Source organism: Rosa rugosa, chromosome 7 (genome assembly GCF_958449725.1).
Source record: "Rosa rugosa chromosome 7, drRosRugo1.1, whole genome shotgun sequence".
Classification (NCBI taxonomy): domain Eukaryota; kingdom Viridiplantae; phylum Streptophyta; class Magnoliopsida; order Rosales; family Rosaceae; genus Rosa; species Rosa rugosa.
Window position 1 is genome coordinate 17,426,189 of NC_084826.1, and position 21,186 is coordinate 17,447,374.

At 39.5% G+C, this 21,186-nt stretch overlaps 3 protein-coding genes across 3 annotated transcripts; all 3 read right to left on the reverse strand.

Annotated features, from left to right (window-relative positions):
* Window positions 1-748: 748 nt before the first annotated feature.
* Window positions 749-3,851, reverse strand: LOC133722202 (protein ORANGE-LIKE, chloroplastic). Its single transcript, XM_062149021.1, has 8 exons — window positions 3,574-3,851; window positions 3,367-3,484; window positions 3,151-3,270; window positions 2,577-2,663; window positions 2,040-2,116; window positions 1,806-1,933; window positions 1,384-1,520; window positions 749-1,211 (listed from the first exon to the last, which is right to left on the reverse strand). The coding sequence occupies exons 1-8, from the start codon at window positions 3,756-3,758 to the stop codon at window positions 1,134-1,136; spliced, it is 930 nt and encodes a 309-aa protein (XP_062005005.1). The 5' UTR covers window positions 3,759-3,851; the 3' UTR covers window positions 749-1,133.
* A 2,048-nt stretch (window positions 3,852-5,899) lies between these two features.
* Window positions 5,900-12,814, reverse strand: LOC133722123 (uncharacterized). Its single transcript, XM_062148940.1, has 9 exons — window positions 11,568-12,814; window positions 10,678-11,100; window positions 10,116-10,275; window positions 9,795-10,036; window positions 8,524-9,461; window positions 8,112-8,452; window positions 7,565-7,828; window positions 7,263-7,468; window positions 5,900-6,842 (listed from the first exon to the last, which is right to left on the reverse strand). Exons 1-9 carry the CDS (start codon window positions 11,829-11,831, stop codon window positions 6,129-6,131), a joined length of 3,552 nt encoding a protein of 1,183 aa, XP_062004924.1. The 5' UTR covers window positions 11,832-12,814; the 3' UTR covers window positions 5,900-6,128.
* A 1,982-nt stretch (window positions 12,815-14,796) lies between these two features.
* Window positions 14,797-20,984, reverse strand: LOC133721982 (uncharacterized). The gene is made up of 9 exons (XM_062148764.1): window positions 20,350-20,984; window positions 19,697-20,110; window positions 19,207-19,357; window positions 18,885-19,126; window positions 17,652-18,586; window positions 17,234-17,571; window positions 16,448-16,696; window positions 16,147-16,352; window positions 14,797-15,759 (listed from the first exon to the last, which is right to left on the reverse strand). The coding sequence occupies exons 1-9, from the start codon at window positions 20,602-20,604 to the stop codon at window positions 15,046-15,048; spliced, it is 3,504 nt and encodes a 1,167-aa protein (XP_062004748.1). The 5' UTR covers window positions 20,605-20,984; the 3' UTR covers window positions 14,797-15,045.
* Between the last annotated feature and the right edge of the window lie 202 nt (window positions 20,985-21,186).

Sequence of the window (21,186 nt, forward strand, 5' to 3'; positions counted from 1 at the left end):
AAAACGACTTGGCAATGGCACCACATGTGATGGATAATACCGCAGCTCACGCTAACGTGAGCCCGCAGAGGCCTTCCTCATTGCCTTCTGCCTCGACGACGAAGTCCAGCTTGGTGAGATTCAAGATTATTACATATTAATTTTCTTTCAGCCTCAGTGGTATATTGAGGATTTGAGGCCTTGTGGAAAGAGCAAATTGGATGCTCACGGACAGTAAAGTTTGGGAGTGGTGGATCTATTAAACAGATGTGCATATAAAATTTCTACAAGTGGTTTTAGTCGACAGTTGAACAATGATGTTGCTTCTCCATTTATCCTACACGACTCGAATGTTCCTAAACTAATCCGAAACCCTTGCTACTTGCATTTTGTATGATTACTCTGTTATCTCTGTGCTCTCATGTCAAAAAAAACAACCTTTTCATCTAAATATGCATTTGGTTCAACCAAACTCCCAATCCGTGTAATTATCTCATCAAAATGACAACTTTCAACTACATGCAATCTCTTGTTGGTCATGGTTCCTTGTTTACATAAACTGCTTTATAATCATGCCAACAAAAATGCAATAATTATGGAGACAATGAGAAGTCATGTCAAAATTTTCATTTCAATTAACTTTGAACAAGCTCGAAATCCTGTGGTGATCCAAGTCACCAAACAGACCACCGGCGATCCTAAGTTGATAATGGTTCCTAGTTTACATAAATAGTTAACCAAGCGATCAACAGCAATAAGAACGGAGACATTCAGAAGATATGTCTATTACCTTATTTTCTTATAAATCAATTATTTTTTGGTACGACGGGGTCCAAGGCCCAAGCCCAACACAAGAAAACACACAATAAAACAACTAAATGTAACTACAGCTCTTTGGCCTTGCAAGGGTGTCTTTGTCATCAAGAACAGTTTGAGCTATGAAGCTTGGCATAAAAGGCAGCCTGTAAACGCCCGACTCGTGTTGATCTGCTCTTTTCAATCTTTTTTTTTTTTACTTTATTTACTTTTTGTTCTTTGGCTTTCAAGAAGGGTTGGAGTGGAAATATTATTCCTAAGGTACATTGACAAGGGAATGATACACTACATTGACGAGGGAATGAAACACTACTGCCAAAGTTGTTAAGCAGTTTGCTTTAGTCAAATGGATCTATCCGTGGGTCATGCTCGCTCGCCATCATCATCCCGGTGCACAGACATGTTGGGCACATTACCTAAAATGAACATGGAGTGTGTAGTCAAGATTGGCAAAACAAAGAACGAATATGTATACTTATCAAACGACGCAAACGGTAAGGGACTAATATGATGCTGCACTGCAGATTCTTTAACTTCAACATGCTAATTCAGACTCATATATAAGCCAACTTGTAATACATTCCATACCTTTCCAGCACCAGAGCAATTTAAACACCTCTGAGTTGTGGGCACTCGCAAAGGGCGGTCAGATGCATTAGATACTGATATAGGATTGATGCTCAAGCATACACCACTTGCAGAACATCGAGCACAGGCCAAATACCCTGTTCATGCATGATCAGACACAATTTTCAATTTCAATTATAAGAAAGGGAACAACAGAACAATAAGCGTCACCAAAAAGAATAAGTAGGAAGAAAATAAATTTTTAATAAATGAATGTACCCAATTATAAGTTGGAAAGAACATTTGGGATCATAAAAGGGACAAGAAACTTCGTGAAATCCAAAAAACATAAAAACGAGAATTTAAGACCTATACTTTTTTTTTCCTTTCATAGTGTTATTGCCATAAGAGCATGCTAGTATATGAAACAGATCGGCACATACCAGTTCCATGGCAATACTTGCACCTTTTCTTCTCTTGTTGCTCAACATTGTTAGCTTCAATCAACATCAATGCTGAAATGACACCCACTGCCCCACCCGAAAAGGACGCCACAATGGGATCAACCTGACTGAATACAAAATCAAACAAGTTTTAGAACACAATATCAGCAAATCTGTACTTCATATTGATAAAAGTCCTGGCTGTAATTAGAAATAAGCATGTTCCGCAGATACCTTAATTGCATGGGCAAATGCATGCTGCGAATGAAATCTTCATATGAGGTACCTCCTATGCCTAATTTAAGTTCCAGCTGCCACAGAAAAAATGTTGAGACACTTGACAGATGTAACAGTAAAGATCATTTAACTTTTTTCAGCTTCCAAATTGAGGCTCCTATTTCAGACACTAAATGCCCATCTTAAAAAAGAGGAACATTTACCACCATGCTAAAGGCTCAATTGAATCTACTTTAGAGAACTATCAAAGTAGAATCACCACAGAATATTTGAAGAGTAAGTAGAAGTGGATTTCCTCTCGGAAAGAAACAGAAACATCAATTTCATAGTATTTTCGGCGGTATTTCCTTTAGTTCATCTTGACGGTCATCAATTATGAAGTAACTTAAGTAACTCTAATGTCATGAATGGACGCCATGTGTGTTTCATGTCCATTATTTCTGTCATTTGCTAAATCTGTAAACGAAGTGATACTTTCAAATAGTGACTAAATTGCATGGAGCAGTGCAAAAAGAAGCATAGTTGCAGACTTACCGTCGGTGCAATAAGGCCCCCAAATACAATTATCCCAGATATAAATGTTGCGCTTGTGAGGTAGAGTTGCTTCAAAGTCTTTGCTGTCTACAAAAATTGCACAATCTTAGCTGAAAGCCTGAAACAAAATGCTAAATGCTTGCAGAACTCACAAGAATTCTCTGTGGTTCTCTTTTTTTCCTCTCTAGAAACACACAAGGTAATGCTGCTTGTTTCCACTATATGCAGTACAAACAGAAAACTCATCCCAGTAATGCATAAGCAAACAGTACAAGAGATCTGATCATTGAAACACTTACTTTACTGGGCTAATTAACTAGGGAAAGGGATTAATTTGGTAATGGTTGCAGCAAGCAAATTCAAAAAAACAAAAAATCCTAACAATCTCGTCAATCAACCTCTTCATGGGACACGTTTAGTTGTTGTCATTTACGACCCGATTACATTTACAGTTAGTCTGTACCTAAACCCATAAGTTGTGATTTCTCAGCCAATTAAGTATCCCAAAACTTCCCAAGCCAAATTGCAAATGTTAATGCGAAGTACAAGTTTGAATTGAAACCACCAAACTCACCACAGAAGGGAGAAAAGGGATGGATGATGGAATGTCAGGCATCTCGTTCGACTCTTCCTCACCACTCTCATAGAAATCCTTCGCCATCTTTATCCGGTGTTGCACCCGCAATCTCCTCAGCTATACACAAAACGAATTACATCAAACAAAGAACCCCAAAAAATCCCCTCTCTACTTTGAAAACTTCAAAAAAATTCAAGAAACTGATAACCGGACCTCTTCCATGAGCAGAAAAATCTTGTTCCGCCTGCTCCTTATGTTGTCCTGAATTTCCTGCAGCTGCATCTGCACAAAGTCCTGCACCGTCTCCGGCCCCTCTATGATACAAAAAGAGCTGACAAACAAAGACACCAAAAACTTGATCATTTTTCAATTCACAACAACAAAACAGAAACAATTCTCGAACATAATTCAAGACCGCACCTGGGAGTAATGTTATCGCCGCCGGGGGAGGATTTCTCAGAAGAAGAGGAACAGGAGACTCTGGGACGCGACGAGGAGGAGGGGGATTTGGAGAGGGAGAGGCGTCTGCTGCCATGGGGGGAGGAGGAGGTGCGAGGAATTAGGGAGAGAGGAGGAGGGGAGGAGGAGAGAGAGAAAGCAGCCATGGTTGGAGCTGCTATGCTATGCTATGCTCACCATCAGAGAAGTGAAGGAGAGGAAGGAATCTGGGAGAGGCGGTGGAAGCATCTTTTAAGGGAGGATGAGGTTAATGCCACGTTTCACTCTGCCAACAAAGTTGGTGACCGTTACGCGGTTATTTTTATTTTCGATATTTGTTAAGGTTTATAGTAGACGATAATTTCGATATTTCAGAAGAAACAAAAAAAAAAAAAAAAAAGGAACCGGAGAACTGACCTGAGCCGGCCAGTTTGGTTTCAGAGGTGGTACCGAGGGACTGCCGAAGTATTTGTGCGCACTAACAATGGTATTTTATGATAGTTCTTATATGAGAATTTTGAGTAATTATTGTGTTATTCAGAACTACGTGATAGTAGTTCCGACCATTATGATTCTAACACGCTTGTATTAGAAAAATATAAATAAAAAAAAAGACCAATCACTATCAAGACAAGGACACATTAACCCATTAGATTGTTAGGAACCACAAACACGTAGTAGTCCGAAATTACTGAATAGTTTTGAGAGGATTTCATCTTTGTTTAATTTTGCCCGCTAAACTCACCCACTTTCATTAAGTTCATCTCACATTGCAAGCAAATAACAATATATATATATATATATATATATATATATACAGATCCTATCCAGAGCGATGCCTCGCTTTGAAATTTCAGAGCGAGGTTAGGGTTTAGGGTCACTTTTCGGTCGCATATCCACATCTCGACCGTTCAGTTTTTAGGTACTAATGTATAGATCATCTCTGCCAAATTTCAGCCAAATTGATGATCTTTAAGGTATCTAACTCGCTTAAACCAATGGACGAACTGAATATGTCCAACCTGAACCGTACTAGCTTTAAAACTGTTATCAATGCCTTAACGACTATCAATTTGGCTGAAATTTGGCAGAGATGATCTATACATTAGTACCTAAAAACTGAACGGTCGAGATGTGGATATGCGACCGAAAAGTGACCCTAAACCCTAACCTCGCTCTGAAATCAAATTCAAGACGTGGAATTGAATGAAATTTTATTTGTTAGAACTAAGAATGTGAATTAACGATTCCACTCTGAGAACCATTTGAACTCTCTTCTAAGAGAACTAAAACTCTCTGAGCGAGAGAGCAAAACCCTAGGGCGGCGGCAGTCTTAGACCACAAGATCGCTCTCGTCCGGTGGCTACCCCGGCATCTTGGGTGGCCTTTGGCCTCGCCGACACCGCGCGGTCTGCTGCCGGACGGGGATGCAAGCTAACGTTTTGGGGAGCTCCTATTGAGGGGTCTTGCTTGAGGTGCTTGTAGGTTGGATTGGGTTGCAGACTTGGCGTGAAATCTCTATATGCGGTGGCTTCATGGGCGGACTCGGGGCTCGATTTGCTGCTGGATCGACGACCTTTCGGGATGGGTTACCTTTCTACGGCGGCGTGGTTCCGGGAGATTTGGGCTGTGGCGATTGGTTCGTAGCGCTGGGATCTGTTCGATGGTTCGGCGCGTGTGGAGATGAAGGTTTGGGCCTGGACCCGATCAGGCCTGCTGGGCTTTTTGCAGGGGCTCCTTTTTGGATCTGCCTTGAACTAAATAAGTTGGGCTAGGGTTTTTGCCCTAGGCCCATCCCTATGTTAATTAGTTTGTCTAATTACAATAATTTCCTTTGTTTTAGGAACCTACGCACTTTTGTGCACCCTATGTCTCTTTAGCGTCTCTGGAGTAGTACCAAAGGAGAATATCCGCTATTTCTACGTATTTAAATGTACAATGAGTAGGACTATATGTATGTACCACTTGTGGGTACTACCACTAGCTTCTTGTCTGTCTATAGATGACAGCGGAAGGGTATGTAACGGCCTATTCTGGCTTGTGATGAATATATTAGCACCCGATTTGGGTTTGATTAAAAAAAAAAAAAAAAAAATTGAACTCTCTTCTAATAATATTTTTGTTCCCTTGTCCCAAACTTCCAAAGTATTCAAAAAATCATGTATATTCAGACAAAAAAAAAAAAGTTACTTACATGAAACGGATGCAAGTCGCATACATTGATATCGACTTTTTTTTTTTTTATTATTCTCAAAAAAAAAAAAGATCAAACTTGGAATTTCTCACATACATATGAGAGATTTATGTCACTAGATCAAATGATTGTGAATGTGTCTACATAATTTATTTAGAAGTTCCAATTTACAACACACAGCTTTATTCCAGTCACATATATGCGCACACACGCATATATGAATTGACAACCAACATGTCCAAAGACACTTCTTTGCCGGTGCACTACAATGACCGCTAAAATTGGGATTGATACCAATGCCCACCAAGTGACGCTGTTAACTGTTGCCAATCAATTAATCAAATCATAAAACCAATACGTGTAACAAAGAAAGCAACATAAAAATCAATGAAAAAATGACAAAAGGAGAAAACCAAGTTCCACATTGTCCAAAGCAGCCGTCATAGAGCTGATCAGCTTCCCAATCCAATGCCTCTTTACTGCACTGGTTTCTCTTGGTATGAATCTCTCCTTGTTCAGCTAATCTAATATGGGATAAAATGTGAGGAAACACCTTCTTATGAGACTCCTCTCCAATCAATAGATCTGAATGCCCGAAACCCTCCACAACCACCCTTTCATGTCTAAAGCCAGGCTGGTGCAGCTTCATATATTTATGAGCTAGGAAAGAAGTCTGAGGAGTCACAAGGAGAGATCGGCCGCCTGATATATATAGGGTCGGGAGTGCCATTCTTTCTGGATGGATCAAGTACGAGCTGCAACCATTGCTGTCTACAATAAAACCGGAGTTGCATATTTTCCTGAGGTGGGGAAATGCCGACATAGGAAGCCTTGTTGAGCTTTGCTTGTTCAACCACTGATGCATGGTGGGGGTAATATTTTCGTGCCAGAAGGTATTTCCGAACATGCCGGAAAAAACTTCACATTCATTGCAGGTGCACCTCTCATACCGGGGGATGAAGCGGGCTGTAAGCCTCAGGAGGTGGTGCCGCAAGCTGAGGTTTGATTCTTCCAAAAGAGGAACTGTTTTGTCTTCTCCAAGTATGAACATCGATATCTGCATCCAAATTAACTTTTTAAGGCTAAAGCAGGAAAGATGTAGTTTGAACTTGTGTTAAAACTGGAACCAAAACATGTCATAAACAAATAGTAATTGAGGCATCCATCAATGATTCAATGTGTGGCTGCCATTGTGACAAATCTATATCTAGAATAGTTCCGAGCATTAGGAACTTTGTTTTCATTTAGCACAGCTTAGAGAAAATATATAATCTCCTCTAGTGATTCCTAAAATTTGAGTGTATAATTTCCTTATATTCTCCTCTACTTGTTATACAAAGTATCCTGCATATTGTTAATACCTGTACGTTTGTTTCTTTTTAATTCTTCCCCTTTTCAATAATCAGTTTACTGCTCACTTTGGTTCCTCTTAAAATATCACCGAAATTTTAAACTGAGTGAAAAAAAGAGAGCTCACTGGGATCAGAGGAAGCCACATTTTGACTCTGGAGAAAGCATTAACGTTGAAGAACATTGAAGAGTTAGTGCAAGACAGAGAAGCTACATGGGTTGCAGATACATGACCTCCCATGACTGCGATGTGCATGGATAACCCTCCAACACAATGTGCAACTACATGCACCTTTGCACTTGGTCCATGAAGTTCAAGGATCTTATTAATTGCTGGAAAGGTAGAATGAAGAAAGGAAATGGTTATTGAAGGAAAATAGGACCAGTTTCAACTAATTACAATTAGAGTGGAGGTTTACGATGTTTTACCAGCAGGGATATCAAATCTTGCAACATCCTCAATCGTAAAGTTGTTTGAAGGATTCAGAGGGTGCAATCTTGGTTGTAAAAGCCATGTATCATGCCCTTCTTCGAGTAAAGATCTTACCAAGTCATTGGGTTCTGTTGGCAGCCAATAACTCTCAGTAGAATATCCATTAAGAAGGAGAACTGGATTTTGTTGTTCATCTCCTTTGAGTTTTGACAAAATATGGTGGGACTTCCATTGTCTGCAACTGATAAGGAATCCATCTTCTGCATAATATACGAGGATTCAGGAGATGTGAAAATACAAATTCATATAGCAGCAAGAATAAAATTGAGCTCCATCAGATTGCCATTAAAAGCTTTAAGTCAGATCATCAATAGTATGGTGAAAATCCAAAGTTGTGAGTCATCGCTCTTTCATTTAATTCTCAGGAATTTTTTGTGTTTGAATGATAATTGATAAATAATCAGAGACTGCACATTTAATGCTGACATGTTAAATGTAGATTTGAGTTTGCAGGCTTCTAAAAAATGAACTCAAATTTGCTACCTGTTTGTATTTCATGAAGAGTGCCGCTTGGATAAGACTTCCTGTGATAAACTGACAGATCTAAATCCTCATGGTTCCCTCGAGGTATCTGCAAGAGATAGGTTCTTAAGAGAGACCCCAATAGGAGGCATATGAACCTTCCTCTATTGTTACCTTCCAAGCTTATAGTGCTCTTAAGAAGCTCTGTCATGGAAATATTAAGCTCCCCTTTCAAAATCATCTTCTCATCCTTTTTTTTCTCTGCGACTTTTGCAAATGTCACATGCAGTGTTGTCATTTCCCTCCAAGCATATACGGGAAAGAGATAAGGGTTCATTATCTTTCTTCCCTCTAGAATATATCTGCATCAACGATTATTGATCTTTAATTCTGGAAAAAAGGAAAAGAAAGCATCATATAAACTTTTATATACCTTGAACCAGTAGAAGCCACGAGAAGAAGGCGATAATGCATATATTGTGTGTAAGGAGTTCTGTCATCTACTGCACACAAATTAACATTCCCATCTATGATATGTAAATTGTCCTTCTCAATAGCTATCATTTCCACATGCCCTCCAACTTTCCCTCGTAGAAGGGGATGAGATTTTCCATTACCCAACTTCCATTTAGCAGAACCTGTCTGGTCCTGAGAGTTCATTTTCATTATGAGATAAGCTGTGCATGGCATACCACCAATATAACCTCTCATGGTTTCTTTAACCGTGACCGATGATCTCTGGTGATTAATAGCCTTCCTATCAATGAAGGATTCTGGATCTTGATTAGGAGATTTAAGACCAGATTCAAGGCCTTCTCTGTTCTTGTACATGAGAATATCCTGCACAAGGTACCTACTTACATACTCAGCTGCAGTAGCAATAGTAAGAGATGGGTTTATGCCGAGAGAACATGGAATCAAAGAAGCATCACATACATACAGGCCGGGATGCACTGTGGCAGGTGACTTTGGGTCAAAAACCTGCCCATCGGGGTTGCAAACACCATGTGAAGGATCTGATGATGCATTGCACCCTCCTAAATGATGAACTGATGCACTTCGGTATTTTGCCATAAAGAGAATTCCTCCTAATTTCTTAGTCAGCTTTTGAAAAGCTTTAATTTTTCGTGGGAGAAGGGGATCATGAGGTGGAGTGAAGCAGATTTTGTTTGTTCCCTTTTCTAGTGTAATCTTACCATCACTCTCATCATGTCCCAGTGCAATAAGGACCATTGCTTGGCATGCTTTGAAACCTATAATATGTTTTATCTTGTCTATGATCCCATGAAAGAACCAGTATCCAGCAGGCCACCCATACGTTGTAATCCCTTTAAACAGCAGGTATGGATAAGCTGTCGGAAGTACAGCACTCTGTGACAACAGAAACTACATAAGAGTTTGGTTGATTCCATTGTACAAAATATCTTATTATCTATATGATCATATTAACATTTATGTATGCTTGGGCAGTCCATACTCCAGGTAATAAATACATCCCTCATGTTCTGCGAAGCCATATTAGTTGTTACTCAATAGTTTACTTAATGATATGAATAAAATTTCAAACAGAAACCATACAAACAAGAATTAACTCCAAAGTAATGGATACGCTTATACTCATTATAGATTTTGATAGATAATTGTAATACAATTAACATGAATGTAAAACTAATTCAATTAAGTATAATATATAAGTGTACGAACCTGGATTGTAAATCCCAGTGAAGAGGTGTAAGATGAAGAAATGGATGGCCCTGGCCTTTCCTCAAAAGGAGTCTTAAACACTTGCTTTCTGTCTAATCCATAAGCACCCAATGGTGCTGGACTTCCAGCAAGATAAGCCACAGTATTCCCATTACAGCTGAATCCAGACCCAAGTGCTTCTGAAAGTTTCAGTCCTCTCATCTGTGATTGGAAGAGTATCTCAGTTGTCCCAAAAACTCCAGCTGAGAAAACCAAGTATAGATTTATGAGAACATACAGAATCAAAATTATGAGAAGGTAACTATCTCTTTTGATTGTTACCTGATAGGATTACAAAATCAGAGCTTATATAGTCAATCTCATTAAAATAAACACGCCATCTTCTATTTTTCCTGCCAATTTTGCCTTCACATGGGAAATTTTCATACATGTTCCTCACTACATACTTCACTTGACATTCTGTTTTAACAATGCATCCTCCCTGTTTCAGAAGAAATACTTGTTTTAGTGGAGAATGTACAAAGATAAACATATACGTCTCCTTACATCTTAGTCGTTATTATGAAAACCACATTTTCTACAGAATCCTGAAATCTCAAAGCTAAAATTGACTCATAGAACCATATGATTTATCATGAAACTTTTAAATAATTACTACACAGTCACACATAATTAACAACAAGGCGATGTTTCACCTTTTAACAATCAATTCCAGTAATAATCTGGGTCTGAGAGTCCCAGAAGAATTTGATATCCCCAGAACATCGAATGACCAGTGAATTAAATTCTAAAAAAAAAAAAAAAAAAAAAAGAGACTGGTGAAATAAACAAAATTTGGTTTACATTATTAATATATTAGATAACAAAAGACATCAAGACATACCTGGATTGCTGAAAGTACATAATTTTTGTCTGTAGAACTTTTGGCATTGTAAGGACATCCAGAGAGACAGTTCCCACAGGCTAAGCAGCTACTCATCTGTGGAGACTTCATTCCCTTGGTTATTGGTTCTTCGATATCAAAATTCACACTCAGCTTAACTGACGTCTCGAAAGTTTCTCCAAGCTCTCCATATGCAACTTCTTCCAAGATTTTCGCAGAAGGAAACTTGACAGGTATGCTTTGTATTTTCAGCATGGCTGCTGCAGAAGCTTCACAATTATCCCAATTCCTTTCCCATTCCTTTGGCCATTTTGGATGCCGTCTAGCACGGACTGGTGTTGATATCATAACTCCTGCATTAACTAGTGAACCTCCACCAAGCCCACAAGCCACTGCTGCTAGAGAATCGTTTTGCTCGTATACCTACAATTTTATCAAAGATGCATATCAGGTTTTCACAAACACCATAGTTAGAATCTACACTTGTCTAGGTCAGGCCTTCAACTCCACTTGACTGATTCCAGATGACCTGACTGAGGTCATATGATTTGACCACAGAAAATGATCTCAAATTGTATGGTAACAATATTCCTTTCCCTGAATTGAGTCTTGGGGCTTGAAAACTCCCAAATCCAAAAACACAATTGCCTATAGATTTGGGAGAAGTGCTATATGCTTTTAGTACAACTATCTGGTATATATACAGTAGCCAGCAAGTTAAGTATCAACACAAGTATCGCATAACGTGAATGGAATATCCCTTGATTAGTGGGATTTAATACAAGCATGAAAGAGAATATGGCAGCAGATATTGCCAAACAGTTTCGACTGCAGTATTTGTATATAAGGAGACAACAGCCTGAAAAGTAAACACAGGAAGAGAGAATAACCTGGAACAAAGCATCCTTTGGTCCAAAGCTAAAGCCTAAGTTCTCGTTCTCCATCCTAAAAGCCGGCAGGATTTTGGAGACGTCAGTTGGAAAATCCTGAGATTCCCATTTCCGGCCCTTCTCAATCAGACATACTCTTATGCCTGCCATAGACAAGCGGCAGGCAGCAACAGAACCGCCATATCCAGAACCCACAACAACAGCATCATAACTATCTTCTTGTCCATAACCAAAACTTCCTTCGACAGCTGCTTGTTTCTCCATTTTCTTTGAAACCCCAGATAAACAATGCTGGGCTAATTTCCCATTTACAGTCCAAACCGTACAAGGACGAAAGGAAAGATATATAAAATATACAGTTGGGGAATTTCAGTTTTAGATTCAACATACCTACCTTTATAGATGAGATTACTGCCAAAATAGATAGTACAGAAGAATATAATCTTTTGCTTTCTAGTGTGGTGTGGTGGGTGATACAAACATAATTCATTGTTTAGCTTGAAGATGCCAATGATTCCAGTTAAGACAAAATTTACAACCAATACATAGAACTATGCTCCTAGGCTATATAACCAGATCTCTTCAATGTCATATATGGAAGACCCAAGAAACAGCACATGTATAATATAGATTAACAGCAAGATGGGGAAGCTAAACGGGGTCCTTTAGCTGTTGTCTAGCATGTCGAAGAGCATTTGTGGCCGGTCTCAGTTTATCTTTTTATGTGCATTGACTATTCTGAAGGCAAAGAGTAGCTAATTAAGAGTATTTCGTTTGTTTTGTACCAATAAAGGTGAAAATTGCTTAACAAACTCTAGAATCTCTTCTCTGAAACCATACTTGATTTGACTTGTGTATACAGATAATTTTATATAAAGAAAGAGGGAACTCCAAACTAAGAGCCGATAACAGCAGCGGACATATCTATTCTGCTAGTTCGAAATTAGCTGCCCTTCCTACTAGAAGAGGAATAATATCATATAGCTGAAGTGCCTAAGAGAGCCCGATAATCACATAGACTAACTTGTTTTACATCTAGCGATTTCTGAAGAGCTGCATGCAATAGGCTTCTCATGATTCTGGGCTCACCGGGAGGCGCCTGATTCTCCAACCACCGTCTCCGGTGCACAAGAACCTGAGTCTTCCCATACCCAATTGTATATAGTTATATATGGACAGAGAGAGGCATCTAGGGCTGTAATGAGAGGTGGTCTGAGGGTTTTGGAGGGAGGGAGAGCAGCCATTGTTGTGGCCGGCTCAAAACCAAGGCTGTGAAAAAGGATTTTTTTGGTGGGCCGGTGCCACGTGTCCCTTGGTCAGCTTTCTCTTGTGACCGTTAAAACCGTTACTTTTCTACGTGGCAAATGAGGAATTTCTCTTTGGGAGATTTAAAGAAAAATAAATAAATACATGAAGGAACAATGTGGGATCAACAATGTTGATTCAACATTGAGAAAATCCCTATCCAGATAAAGAAACAAAAAAAATTTAGCCACTCTTTGACCTAGCCACTCTGCTAGGGTTTCTCGTTGACGTCCCGTCCTCGAAAAAATTTCCAAAACTTATGGGTTTCGCCATCTTTGGCCTGATCCTAATCTTTGTGAGCGTCGCGCTTGGTGATGGTTGTGGTGTGTTGCTTCCTGGGTCGGGGAGCCCTCGTTTTGCTGTGGGGGAAGGTTGGGGTTCGTCTGCAACTTCTCGTGGTGGTTGGTGGACACCGAATCCGAGGTGGTCTATGCCGGATCGAAGTTTCAAGGAGTTGGGTTGGAGTCGGTGGGGAATGGTAGAACGTTGGCTGCTGTTGGGGTGTCGGATTTGGGATCCCTTTTGGCCGGAGCGAGTGCTTGAATGCAAGGCCGGCGAGGGCTTTTGGAGGGCTAATTATGCCGCTGGCGCCAGGGAGGAAGCGCGTCAAGGATCTGAGGACCTCAGACTGGGTTCTCTTCCCGCCGGTGATAGTAGGGTGGAGCACAGGCTCAGTTTTCTTGGGTTAGGACGGGAGGCAATTGGCCTTGGGTTTAGTGCAGATGCTGAAGGTGAGGACGATGGTGGCTTGGCTGTTGATGGGACTGATGTCCTTACCGGTCGAGCTCTTCGAGATGGAGGAGATGGTTGTGACTGCGGCGGTTTGTGGGTCGTCGGCGATATGTGATCAGACTCAGTATCTAGATCTCGTCAGGGAGCGTTTGCGGACACGGAAGTGTTCACTCGACGCCGTGGGTGGGAGGTCGAAGGAGTTGGATCGGTGGCACTGATGGCGGGTATCAGCGGCGGTGTGACTGGCGGCTTTGGGCTGGAAAGGTACCGGTGGGCTCATTGGGCTAGGGTTTTGGCTTACCCTATTGTTTAGGCCTGCGTTGGTAGTGGCTGGGCCTCTTGGGCATTAATCTGGCCTGTGGGCCTCAGTTTTTGGTTCACTGGTCTAGGGGCCCTTATGGGCCGGATTACCCTGTTATTAAGGGGTAGGATGAATTGGGTCTCTATGGCCCATAGTATTGCTTAATTTCTGTTTTGGGTCGCAAAAACCAGTGCCTTAGTTTGTTACTTTTAAGTCTTGCTTCGAGGTTTCTTGGTTTTTGTTAGAATAAAGGTGCGTGAATTTACCAAAAGGTAGGTGTACTCAGGATTTTGTGGGATTTTATTCTTCTAGAATAGGTTTTCATGAGATTCTAAGGGGCGATTCTTTCTGACGACCCCATAGGGGTGTTTCGTTCTTGTACTGCTTGCTGAATTATAATGAAAGGGCTGACCTATTTCTCTCAAAAAAAAAAAAAAAAGATAAAGAAACAAAAAGCTATTTCCCTTTTTGTTCACTCTATGCAATCCTATCTTGCTGATTTGGGATGTATAAGTTTTATCCTGGTACTTATAAATTGCATCAATAAAATCGTTGAAAATCATGGATGAAAGTGCTCAATGTAAGCAAGAACAATGCTTTTATCTCATAAAATATCTATGTTGTGAAGATTTTCATGGAATAAAGTATTGTTGATGCCGCTTTGGGTTGCTTCACAATCCACAAGGTTCTAATTATGATTTGCATTCTTGTAATGTTAAGACTTCGAGGCCAAGTAGAAACCACATATTAGTATAACAAGATAGGAACCCCTCTAAAATAAGAAAGAAAAGAGGGTATTATAATTGATGTAACACGATGGCACAACATGACATGGTACCACCCAAAGCTACATGACAATATCATATAATGGGGATCATTTTACAATACATGGCAAAAATGTTTCATTCCAAAGTTTAAATTTAAAATCCGGATATCGGTATTAAATTTTTATTACTCACATTCAAATTTTAAAAAAATCTTATTAATGTAAAATTTGGCAAGTATGGCAGTGCACTGACCTACTCAAATACTCACATTTGTACACATCTATCTCAAGACATTGTCTTGCCCTATACCCTAAGAATGACCCCTATAACTGGGGTTTTGACAAGGAGGTCAAAAATACTTTTCCTGTCGCAATCAGAAAAATACTGCCACCAACCAAGAAAGTGAGATAAACAGCAACATAAGAACCACAAAAGGAGAGAACCAAGTTCCAAATATTCCAAAGTTGCCTTCATAATATTGATCATCTTCCCAATCCAAGGCCTCTTTACTGTACTTCTTTCCTTTGGCATGAATCTCTCCTTGTTCAGCTAATCTTATATGAGATAAAATGTGAGGAAACACCTTCTTGTGAGACTCTCCTCCAATCAATAAATCTGAATGCCCAAAACCCTCCACAACTACCCTTTCATGTCTAAACCCTGGCTGGTGCAACTTCATGTACTTATGAGCTAGGAAAGAAGTTTGAGGAGTCACAAGGAGGGATCGCCCACCGGATATATAGAGCGTTGGGAGTGTCATTCTTTCTGGATGGATCAAATATGAGTTGCAACCATTGCTGTCTACAATAAAACCAGAGTTGGACATCTTTCTGAGATGGGGAAATGCTGCCATAGGAAGCCTTGTCGCGTTTTTCTTGGTCAACCACTGGTGCAAGGTTGGGGTGATATTTTCATGCCAGAATGCATTTCCAAATACGCCAGAGAAAACTTCACATTCAAAGCAGGTGCATCTCTCAGTCCGAGGTATGAAGCTAGCTATCAGTTTCAGGAGGCGGTGCCGGGAGCTGATATTTGATGTTTCCAAAAGAGGAAGTGTCTTGTCGTTTCCAAGTATGAACATTGACAACTGCATGTAAAGAACTCTTGAGACTCGAGCAATGAAAGAATTAAACAAGCTTTTGTTTTTTTGAGTTTTAGCCAAAATTTGTTAGAACATAGCTGGATTTGTCATGCTCCAACTTGTGAAACCCTAGAAGAATAATGAATGCATCATTAACATATTTCCTTCTTCTGGTTTTACATTATTTGAGTGGATTTTCTTGCTGTTTCTTTTTTCCTCGCCACCCCTTGTTATAAACTAGCATACATATTTCCCATCATCTTCACAATAGTACCTGTATATTTTCTAGAATCACCCCTTTTTAATGAATAACTTTCCTGCTTAATTATTACTATTCTTCTTCAAACATGAGACAGATCCTAATTGTGAGATAGAGAAGGAGAGAGAGCTAACCGGTATCAGAGGAAGCCACATTTTGAATGTGGACATAGCATTAAGCTTGAAGAACATTGATGAGTTGGTGCAAGACAGAGAAGCTATATGGGTTGCAGAGACATGACCTCCCATGATAGCTATGTGTATGGCTGAGCCTCCAACACAGTGTGCAACTACGTGCACCTTTGTGCTTCGTCCATGGATTTCAAGGATCTTATTAATTGCTGCAAAGAAAATCAGAGCAAGAAAACGCTTAATACCAGACAATAGGATCAGAAAAAATTAGATACAATGTGAGTCAATCTATGAGAAGTTTTACCAGCAGGGATATCAAATTTTCCAACATCTTCAATTGTAAAATCGTTAGAAGGATTCAGAGGGTGCAATCTCGAATTCAATAACCATGTTTCATGCCCTTCTTCAATTAAAGTTCTGACCAAGTCATTCGGCTCAGTTGGTAGACAGAAACTCTCAATAGCATATGCATTAAGAAGGAGAACCGGATTCAGTTTCTCATCTCCTTTAAGTTTTGACTTCCATTGTCTGCAACTGATGGTGAATCCATCTTCTGTATAATATGTGGGAAGGACATGGAATAAGAACTCAAGTAGCAGCAAGAATGAAAGTTACAAGAAATAGCACACTGTTCTAAAATCAGGTTGTCCTTCAATAGTTAAATCAGATAATCAATTCAAGTATACTACTTACGCTGTGTGTACTACATATTTTAATCCAATCTATCACTACTCAACTTCAAGGTGAAAATCCAAAATTCTGAATCAATCCTATTTTACAAAATTCAGGATATTATTTCTTGTTGTATTCGTGTTTAGAAGTTAAATGATCATGGACTCCAAGATAGTTGAATGCTGAGATATTAAATAATTGGCATTGCTACACACATTAAATTTGTTTACCAATGATGTGCTGTTTCATTTGTTAAAATAAGGGGTGGTTCAAAATCCTCATTTGTATCCAACCAAACTGAGTATACTGATACATCATTTGGTCGGTGAACAAATTTGGCACTCTACCATTTTCTGTTAAAGAATATGTTCATTGAATTTTCGCAGGTTTTTCACCCAGGAATTTAAAATTTTGTTACCTGCTTTTATTTCATGGAGAGTGCTGCTTGGATAAGATTTATCTTCTGACAGAACTAAATCCCCCTGATTCCCTCGAGGTATTGGCAAGAAATAAGTTCTTAAGAAAGACCCTGAGAGGAGGCACATAAACATTCCCCTATTGTTTCCTTGAAGGCTTATGATGCTCTTAAGAAGCTCTGTCATCGAAATATGAAGCTCCCCTTTGAGAACCACCTTCTCATCCTTTGATTCTTCCTCAGAAACTTTTTCGAATGTAACATGCAGTGTAGTCATCTCCCTCCAAGCATATAATGGAAAGAAATATGGATTCATTATCTTTCTTCCCTTGAGAATATATCTGCATCACATTTGTGGATGTTTAGTTCTGAGTATCCTGGCAAAGGAAAACAGTAAAACATCTTATCAAAAATTACATACCTTGAACCAGTAGAAGCTGCAAGAAGAAAATCATACTGCATATACTGTGTGTATGGAGTTCTGTCATCAACTACACACAAATTTACGTTCCCATCTATGATATGTAAATCATCCTTCTCAAAGGCTCTAATTTCCACATGTCCTCCAACTTTACCTCTAAGAAGGGGATGGGATTTTCCAGTACCCAACTTTACATCAGAGAAAGTCTGGTCCTGAGAATTCATCCTCATTTTTAGATAAGCAGTGCATGGCATACCCCCAACATAACCTTTCATGGTTTCTTTAACCATGACCATTTCTCTCTGACGGTTAATAACATTCTTCTCGATGAAGGGTTCTTGACCTTGGTCAGCAGTTTTCACAACACATTCACGACCATTGTTGATCTTGTACTTCAGAGCTTCCTGCACAAGGTTCTTACTTATGTGCTCAGCTGCAGTTGTGATGGTAAGAGATGGATTTATCCCAACAGAACATGGGATCAAAGAAGCATCACACACGTAGAGGCCGGGATGCACTGTTGAGGATGAGTCTGGTTCAAAAACCTGTCCATTGGGGTTGCAAACACCACCTGAAGGATCTGAAGACACATTGCACCCACCTAAAAGATGAACTGCTGTGCTTCGGTATTTTGACATGAAGAGAAGTCCTCCTAATTTCTTAGTGAGCTTCTGAAAAGCTTTAATCTTTCGTGGGAGAAGGGGATCCTGAGGTGGAGTAAAGCAGATTTTGTTGGTGCCCTTCTCTAATATGATCTTACCATCACTTTCATCATGTCCCACTGCAATAAGAATCATTGCTTGGCTTGCTTTGGAACCTATAATGTGTCTTATCTTGTCTATAATTCCATGCAGGAACCAGTACCCAGCAGGCCATCCATATGTTGTGATTCCTTTAAATAGCAGGTATGGATAAGCTATTGGAAGTACAGCACTCTGTGATAATGGAAACTACATTAGAGTTTGAACAAAATGATGAATTCATTGTATGAAAAGTGTGTGTGTGTAATTATAATTACATATGCGTATGCTCTGCCCCTTGTATTTACAAAAATTATGATGTGCAAAAGCCAAATTAGTAGCTATGCAATATAGCTTGACCATAGCAGCCACCTTAAAGTGAGAATGAACCTGACTCAATAATTGTGAATCTACAGTTTCTTCTAGATATTTGTATGGTGCATCATTTAAAATAAAATAGAAAACTAAAGTCAATCAAGAGTAGATTATGAACCTGGATTGTAAAACCGAGTGAAGAAGTGAAAGATGAAGAAATTGATGGCCCTGGCCTTTCTTCGAAAGGAGTTGTGAACACCTGCTTTCTGTCTAATCCATAACCATTGATTGGTGCTGGCGTTCCAGCGAGATAAGCCACAGTATTCCCATTACAGCTGAATCCAGATCCAAGTGCTTCTGAAAGTTTCAGTCCTCTCATTTGTGATTGGAAGAGTATCTCAGTTGTGCCAAAAACTCCCGCTGGGAACAAAATCTAGAACTAGTTAACATCTTGTCATCATCAGAATTTCTAGAACATACAAACTTTGACTGTTTCTTACCTGATAGGATCACAAAATCACAGGTCACATAGTCAATCTCATTCAAGTAAACGAGCCATCTCCTGCCATTTTTTCCTTTATGTTGGAAATGGTCATGCATGTTTCTAACCACATTCTGCGCTTGGCATTCTGTTTTCACAATACATCCAGCCTGTTTCACAAGAAACACTAGTTTTAGCAAAGCAGGTTAGATTAAGATTTAAACAAGAACATCTATCGATATCTAAATGGATATTATTTGATATTATTTCCTACAGTGCTACAAAATTTTGAAACAGAAAAGCCAACGTTGACTCATATCATTTTAGGATTTATGACCCTAGCTAGTTTTTTTTAAATGGTATGTAGCATCCAAGTAAATAACAATAACAATATCGTTTTCATTGGTAACTTCAACCTCTGGACTGATAAAGTGATAATGGCAGAAGAAATTTTGACATGCAATAACTATGGATATATAATATAACAAGTAAAAAGACTTAAGACATGCCTGGATTGCTGAGACTAGATAATTTTTGTCAGTCGAACTTTTGGCGTTATATGGACATCCAGAAAGACAGTTTCCACAGGCTAAGCAGCTACCCATTTGTGGACGCTTCGTTCCATTTGTTGTTGGTTCTTCAATGTCAAAATTCACACTAAGCTTTATTGAAGTGTCAAAAGTTACTCCATCAGCAGCTTCTTCCAAAATTTTCGCGGAAGGAAACTTGACGGGAATGCTTTGTATTCTCAGCATGTCTGCAGCAGAAGCTTCACAACTACCCCAATTCCTTTCCCATTCCTTCGGCCATTTTGGATGCCGTCTAGCACGAACTGATGCTGGCATCATAACTCCAGCATTCACTAGTGAACCTCCACCAAGCCCACAAGCCACTGCTGCTAGAGAATCATTTTGCCCGTACATCTACAGTAACAGATGCATATTAATTCGTCTCACTCACAAATATGTAGTCATTTGTCTCTATATTTTAGCATATGAGTCACAAGGTTTATGGTTTTGGGAAGACCGTTACATCTTTCTAGTACAGCTATCTAGTACATCTACAATGGTAAGCATTAAGAAAAGACACAGTGAAGTACAATATTGCAACAGATATATCCCAAGAACTATGGCTTAAAAGAAATACAGGAAGAGAGATTAACCTGAAATAAAGCATCTTTTGGTCCATAGCTAACACCTAGGTTCTGGTTCTCCATCCTCACAGCCGATAAGATTTTGAAGCTGTCAGTTGGGAAGTCCTGCGCTTCCCATTTCCGGCCTTTTTCAAGTAGACACACCCTTACACCTGCCATAGCCAGCCGACAAGCTGCAACAGAACCGCCATAACCAGACCCCACAACAACTGCATCATAACTTTCATGTCCAAAACTGCCTTCTACCTCTGCTTGCTCCTCCATTTTTTTTAAAATCACAGATCAAGAATTCTGGTCTGATTTTGTATTTGTATTTGTTCAAAAGATTACAATGGAGGGAACTATAGTGAGGATGTAGTAAATAAAAAAAAAGTACGTACAAAGAAGCAGTGACAAAAATTCACTTGCAGTTTCAAGATACCTTAGCTGAGTGTACTTCCGACTTGGCAAGTAATGAATATATAGAACCATGCATGTCTTCTTTATACGCGCTAAAGAAACTTCTTCGTTGATTAATTTGAATAATGAATGAATTTATTTAAGAAAAAGTTTACCTACTAGCATGCTCCTATTTAAATAAGATACCATATCTGCAGAAAAAATGTACGTCCTCTAGAAGCATATGCATGGTAACAGAGGCTAGTCGACGTTGAATTGTCGCAACGTGAAGGCTTTCTCTGATTTGCATAAGACTTTTGCATAATCAACAAGTTGACTAACCCGGGACGGCCAATTCCAACATCTAGAACTGAATAAAGAATACCTACTCTGCTGAAATCAAATGAAATACTCAAAAATGATTGCTGCATTTTAATATTTGGTCAGCAACAAGGACTAACTGAGCTG

Bases quoted from the DNA above. Each gene is read 5' to 3' on its own strand.
- LOC133722202 (XM_062149021.1), bottom strand. From the start codon at position 3,758: ATGGCTGCTTTCTCTCTCTCCTCCTCCCCTCCTCCTCTCTCCCTAATT. The intron at 3,271-3,366 runs GTCCGGTTATCA...TTTTGTGTATAG, and splicing joins TTTTTCTGCTCATGGAAGAG to CTGAGGAGATTGCGGGTGCA. The intron at 1,934-2,039 runs GTATCTGCGGAA...TTTTGTATTCAG, and splicing joins CATTTGCCCATGCAATTAAG to TCAGGTTGATCCCATTGTGG.
- LOC133722123 (XM_062148940.1), bottom strand. From the start codon at position 11,831: ATGGAGAAACAAGCAGCTGTCGAAGGAAGTTTTGGTTATGGACAAGAA. The intron at 7,829-8,111 runs GTAGCAAATTTG...TATATTATGCAG, and splicing joins TCTTCATGAAATACAAACAG to AAGATGGATTCCTTATCAGT. The intron at 7,469-7,564 runs GTAAAACATCGT...CTACCTTTCCAG, and splicing joins AAGATTTGATATCCCTGCTG to CAATTAATAAGATCCTTGAA.
- LOC133721982 (XM_062148764.1), bottom strand. From the start codon at position 20,604: ATGGAGGAGCAAGCAGAGGTAGAAGGCAGTTTTGGACATGAAAGTTAT. The intron at 19,358-19,696 runs GCATGTCTTAAG...CTTGTGAAACAG, and splicing joins ATCTAGTCTCAGCAATCCAG to GCTGGATGTATTGTGAAAAC. The intron at 16,353-16,447 runs GTAAAACTTCTC...TTTTCTTTGCAG, and splicing joins AAAATTTGATATCCCTGCTG to CAATTAATAAGATCCTTGAA.